The sequence below is a fragment of the Papaver somniferum genome, chromosome 8 (assembly GCF_003573695.1).
Source record: "Papaver somniferum cultivar HN1 chromosome 8, ASM357369v1, whole genome shotgun sequence".
Lineage (NCBI taxonomy): Eukaryota > Viridiplantae > Streptophyta > Magnoliopsida > Ranunculales > Papaveraceae > Papaver > Papaver somniferum.
Genome location: NC_039365.1, coordinates 132982965 through 132989250, shown reverse-complemented (window position 1 = coordinate 132989250; position 6286 = coordinate 132982965). Strand labels below are relative to the sequence as shown.

The following is a 6286-nucleotide window of genomic DNA, read 5'->3' as shown; positions in this document are numbered from 1 at the left end:
GTTCATGACTCTATATCCACGGTTTGTAATTGCATTCCTTAGTTTATAAAGATAAGTTCATTAAGCATCGTTTTTAGACATAACCTACTCAAGTTCGCGGACTGGGTTCTCGGACTTAAGTTCCCGGATGGATTTCACAAACTCCAGCAGAAATTCTCGGGTATGAGAACTTCGCCAGTTCGCGGACTGGGTTCGCGGATTGAGTTCGCGTACTTAGCTCACGCACTTCTCCGGTTCACTTGATCAACAAAGTTCGCAAACTTTGGTTCAAGCAATAAGGACTTATACATATATGTGTTTCCACAATAATGCTTATATCCTCCAAATATATATAGTCTAAACTCTCATTTCAATCATAGAAACATTCTCAGAGGACTTATACAGTTGTTATTCACAAACCATTTTTTCGTCAGAGAAATTTTCAAAGTGATTGAAACATAACATGACTTTCGTAACTAGGTAAAGATGAACTTGGCTAAAGAGAAAGCTTTACCAACACCTATTTCGATAAATAGATAGGCGAGGTAAACTCGGATCGAAATACCAAATGTGTATAATCTAAGTCTATATAGCAAAACGACTTTTGTCTCAATATAGGTTATAAATAGACTTTTGAGTGATAGATAAGTTCAAGTCTCCACATACGTTTTAGTCGATGAAGATCCACCAGTTCCTTGAGTAGTCCTTCGTCTTGTATGATGATTGCCATGGAGTTCTTGAGATCAACTACACTTTCTATCCTAGTCCGAGACCTTAGATATAGTAGACTAGAAATCAAGACTTATAGTTTTGATCACTAACATTGACAAACATGCTTGAGATAGCAACGCATGCGAGTTCGACCGAGCAATGCTCTAACACAAACCTTAAATGAACTGTGGTCACAGAACCAGTTGAGTATCCATATCGGTACACGTACCAAAATAGTTCCATGGACTCCAGAACTGGTCATGTCTTAAGGTATCCATACCGGTAGGCATACCTAAATAGTTCTGTTAACTCCGGAACTTGGTTTTTCTTATTAGTTTACAAACCGGTACACGTACTGTGACTGACCTGACTCACGAACGACTATGGTATTTGTACTTTGTACACCTACTACCCATGTCGATTATTTTCAAGTGCAATTTTTTTTTTGCTCAATAATAATTTTTATTAATAACCAAAATTTCCAAAGTTACAAAAGAGAGAAATCAAGAAAAACTAAAATAATAGCTAAAAAGGAAAAAGAAGCTAGTACATTCAAATGAATCTGTAGTAAGCTTGATTCTCATTTTTCATTTGCACTAGGAAAGGTGGTATGGAGTTGTATATAATTTACTATCCTTGATCCAATCTTGATCCTCTCTTAGCAAGAGTGTCAGCTGAGAAATTGATTTCTCTGTAACAGTGACAGAGACTCAGATCATCTGCACTTCTACAAATCTTGTTCCATCTGTTAATGGCAAACCAAGGAATTCTATGAGATTTGAAAGCTTCAATTACTGCCTGTGAATCTGATTGAAATATAAGGTGAGTATAACCTTTGTGAATGGCCCATTCACCAGCACATATGATAGCTAGAACTTCAGCATTATAGTTTGTAGCTATCCCCAAACTTCCTTCAAATGCTACTATGCATTCTCCTTCATTATTTCTGGAAATAAACTCATATCTAGCTGCACCTAGATTTCCTTGAGAAGCACCATCACAACATAGTAATATTTGACCCATTTGAGGAAGTTTGAAAAAGATTTCTTGTATTTTAGTGGATCTAATTTTTTTGCACTTCAACCCAAAGGATTTTAGAATTTGTAGATCATAAGCTGTGTTCCACATGTGAGCCTTCATTTTGATTTCATATTCTGAAGTTAACTTCACAATTCTATATTGAATGACCTTTACATTAACTTTATCTTTATCATACACACATCTATTTCTTTGAAACCAAATCTCCTTCATTGTTATAAAAGATGATATCTTCCACAGTTCTTTAATTGCAGGACTTTTGTGCTTTGCCATTGTCAGCATCTCATCATATGATCTTGTATGTAAAAAACAGAATATTCCACCCAGCCATTTCCATATGATTTCACTGAAGTCACAGTGCCATAGAATATGGTTGATATTTTCTTCAGATTTTTTACAAAATATGCATCTTGAAGCTAGCTTAAACTTTCTGGATTTCATTTTGTCATTTGTAGGAGTAATTCCTCTAAAGAGTTTCCATATATTACTTGAAATACTAGGATGAACAGATGAAGACCATACCTTTTTTGTCCAGAACAATTTTGGGAATTTTCTTCTTATACATTCCACAGCTGATGCAACTGTGAAATCTCCAGTGATTGTGCCATACCAGATTCTCTTATCTTCATTTGTACTTATCACAGGAAGATCATTTTGATGTAGCATGTCCAAAATTTCAGTTGGAATTACCCATTCTCCTTCTAAAAGTAGATCAGATACTTTCATCTCAGGGAAATTGAGCATGTATTCATTTCTGGGAAATATATCCTTTAGTGCTCTTTCTTTCACCCATGCATCTTTCCAAACTGAAATTTGAGAACCATCTCCTACAAGTCATCTTGAATGGTCTTGAATATCTTCTGTCACCCATTTTAGACCTGGTAAAATGGAGGATTTTTTTATAATACTTGATCCAATCACCATTCTTTGTCATAAATTTCTCTTGGAAGTATTTTGCCCATTCATCTGAGCCATTTTGTATTTTCCAGAGGAGCTTCATAAGTAATGCTTTATTTATTATTTCTAATCTTCTCAGACCCAAACCACCTTCTTCTATTGGAGCACACACATAGTCCCATTTCAGAGTTATGCATTTTTGTTGTTGAAGGATCACCAGTCCATAAAAGATTTCTTATCATTCGTACAACATCTTGAATAACTTTCTTGGGCCACTTGTATGCTGACATGTTGTATATAGGTATGCTGCAGAGTATATGTTTTACTAGAATTAACCTTTCTTGAAAAGAGAGAAGTTTTCCTTTCCAGCCAACAAGATTTTCTTGAATTTGCTCCACATAGCCCCATATATGAGATGATTTGATGCATCCAGGAGTTAACATAACACCTAAGTACTTATCTGGAAATGTTGATAGAGGCATGTTGCAGTCATTTTCCAGTTGAACTTTTCTTAGTTCACTAGTCCCTCCGATGAAACATTTACTTTTTTCAAAATTAACTCTTTGACCAGATGACATTTGATAATCCCTGAGAAAATTAAGTAGCTTTCTAATGTTTCTCTTATCTCCATTGCAAAATAAGAAGATATCATCTGCAAATAAAATGTGAGAAGGTTGAACTCCATTTCCTGACACCATTGGCTGGATTGTTCTGTCTTGAATCATTCTTGATAATGTTCTAATCAAGAGGTCTTCGGCAATAACAAAAAGAATTGGATACATGAGATCTCCTTGCCTCAGTCCTATGCCCACTTTGAAATATCCAACAAGACCACCATGGAGGAGAACTGATATTCTAGCAGATTGCAGCAATGTATGTATCCATTTAATACCCTTTTCTGAGAAGCCAAAATTTCTCATGACCTGAAAAAGAAAGTCCCAACTTAAGGAGTCATATGCTTGAGTTATGTCCAATTTGAGTCCCAGATTTCCACCTCTCATTTTCACATCAATTTCATTTATCAATTCAGAAGATAAGACTATCTGTTCTTGGATGTTTCTTCCTTTTATAAATGCTCCTTGTTGTGGGGATATAACTTTCTGAATCACATTACCAATTCTTGTTGTTACGATTTTTGTGATCTCTTTAAATCCGAAGTTCATCAAACGTATAGGTCTGAATTGATTAGATCTTTTAACATTTTTAACTTTTGGTAGAAGAAGAAGAAAGTATGCATTGAATCCCTGAGGAATAATTTAATCTCTTCAAATGTTAGAACAACATCCAAAACTTGATTGTCTTCATCACTAAGTACTCTAGGAATATCTTGAAAGATCCCATGAGTGAATTGAACTTCTTGATATTTGAACTTGTCTTCAAATGAGATATTAGAGATTCAACAATATGTTTTTGATCAGATATTATGTCCCCATCTGCATTCTCCAATTCCACTATTGCATTTTGAGCTTGTCTAATTTTTAGATTTACATGAAAGAATCTTGAATTAGAAGCTCTTTCTTTTAGCCATTTCACTTTAGACTTTTTTTTGCAAAATCTCTTTTTGTTTATCTGAAAGAACTTCCAGCTCTCCTCTTGCAGTTACTAAGTTATTTAGAAGATGTAAATCCGTTGGGTTTTTATCAGAAATTAAATCAGACTGCAAAACTTTGTCTTCTGCTTCTTTTATCTTTTTTGTTATATCTCCAAAGACATTCCAATTCCACTTTTGTATTTCTTGTTTCAGTATCTTTAATTTTTTTCATGAAAACAAAGATAAGATTACCTTGAACATGAATCTTCCAAATTTCTTGTACTTGATGATAAAAATCAGGATGACTCATCCGTACTTTTAATGCTCTGAAGGGAACATTTTTTGGTTTTGGAATTTCAGTATTTGCGCCATATAGAACTCCATGATCTGATCTTCCTCTTTCTCCAACTTTATATCCCCAACTAGGGAATAACTCCAGCCATTTGTCATTGAAAACTGCTCTATCTAAATTGCATACAATTCTTTTCCTTCCTGCTCTATTGTTACACCATGAAAAATGTAATCCAGTACTTGGCGCTTGAATGAGACCACAAATATTCAGACAATTTTTAAACTCCATCATTGATATTTTTAAAGGAGCTAATCCTCCTTTCTTTTCCTCCATAATCATCATTGTATTGAAATCACCAATCACAAGCCATGGCTTATTCAGATTATTTATGTCCTCCAAATCTTTCCATAACTCTCTTCTATTAACAGTAAGAGTAGCAGCATGAACTCCAGCAATAAGAGCATCTCCCACTTCCACTGTTATCTCTTGTTTGGTGTTTGAAATTATTGAAGGAGGATTTATTGAATCACTCCACAGAATCCAAATATTACCTTTGTTTTCTTCATAAGAATTATCAATGAGGTGAAAATACATACCTTGTGTTTTGGGGTAAAAACTGATTCTGCTGTTTTTGGTAAATTTGGGTGTGTTGATGAGAAACGAATCCAAACCCTAAACAAATATACTGCACATGAGTACTTTTGAGTTCGATAGATTGATCTGTAAGACTCTGGCCTAAACCAAGAAATGGCCGTTCCAGATTCAATTCGGTCACAAGGCGAATAAGAAGGGTTGATCTTAGGGAGGGAAGCGAAGAAGGTGTTTGAGATCAGAATGTTGAATTATGAAGGTATGGCTGTTTTATGACTTGTATCAGAAAATGGTTTCTTGCTACTTGTGTTGATAACACTTCTGTTTTTAAATAGGTTGAAAACCTATTTATATAATTCATTGAGTGCACCCTGATCTCATAGGAAGTGGAGGAAGTTAAGTAGTGGAGAAGTGGAGTTTTGTGGAAGGTGGTGATCACCGTGTTTCCATTATGAGGGAAGACTAGTCACACTTTCACCCACTACTCTCATTACTGTTAACCGTCCGTCTTTCCTGATACTTTCTCGTAATGGACGCGTTGCACGCGGCATGCTGTAAACCGCCAGACCAATACCCCAGTAAGCATCCCCCATTTTGTGACATGTTTGATGTCTCGAGTAAGTGGGTCGAGTCATGAGACTCGTCGCTGAAATCAGCACACAGTGCTTTTAGGTAAAATAATAAATTATTTGTGAAACCAATATTTATAAAACATCGCTTATAATCGATGTCTATGAAGCATCGCTTTTAAACAAGCAGCTGAAAATAATCGATGTGCAAGAAGCATCATTTTTTTAGAGATCGATTGAATCAGTCGTGGATTGAGCGTCTTAAAAAGGTAGCATGACCGACCACCTCTGGGTGATCTTTTAGTAGCTCTAGGGACGAGCTATTTCTTGGTCGATCACTCCCTGTAAGCGGGTGGAGGATGTTAGCCATTCTAAAATCCTACCGGTTGATCCAAATTTAGATCTGGATCGCTCAAATCGGATAGCCAAGTTGAGCGGCCGAGACGATTTGCGGCAGTTAATGACTGTTGCTGAAGCAGCGCGAAGGACCATCTTTGGGCGATGGTTTGAGAGCCCTATGGATGACCTACCATTTGGTCGGTCGCTCTATGTGGAGGAGGGGTGGCCGGTAATCACAGCGCTACCCTGTTGGCCTCCTGAAGATAAATCTACACCATCCAACTAGGCTAGCGAAGTTGGATGGACGAGATGATTTGAGAAAGTTGTGTACTTCCGTTG

The 6286-nt window shown here is 36.3% G+C and overlaps 1 protein-coding gene across 1 annotated transcript; it reads right to left on the bottom strand.

Annotated features, from left to right (window-relative positions):
- Positions 1 to 1320: 1320 nt before the first annotated feature.
- Positions 1321 to 5042, bottom strand: LOC113306055. The gene is made up of 3 exons (XM_026555039.1): positions 4473 to 5042; positions 2798 to 3869; positions 1321 to 2534 (listed from the first exon to the last, which is right to left on the bottom strand). Exons 1-3 carry the CDS (start codon positions 5040 to 5042, stop codon positions 1321 to 1323), a joined length of 2856 nt encoding a protein of 951 aa, XP_026410824.1.
- Positions 5043 to 6286: the final 1244 nt, after the last annotated feature.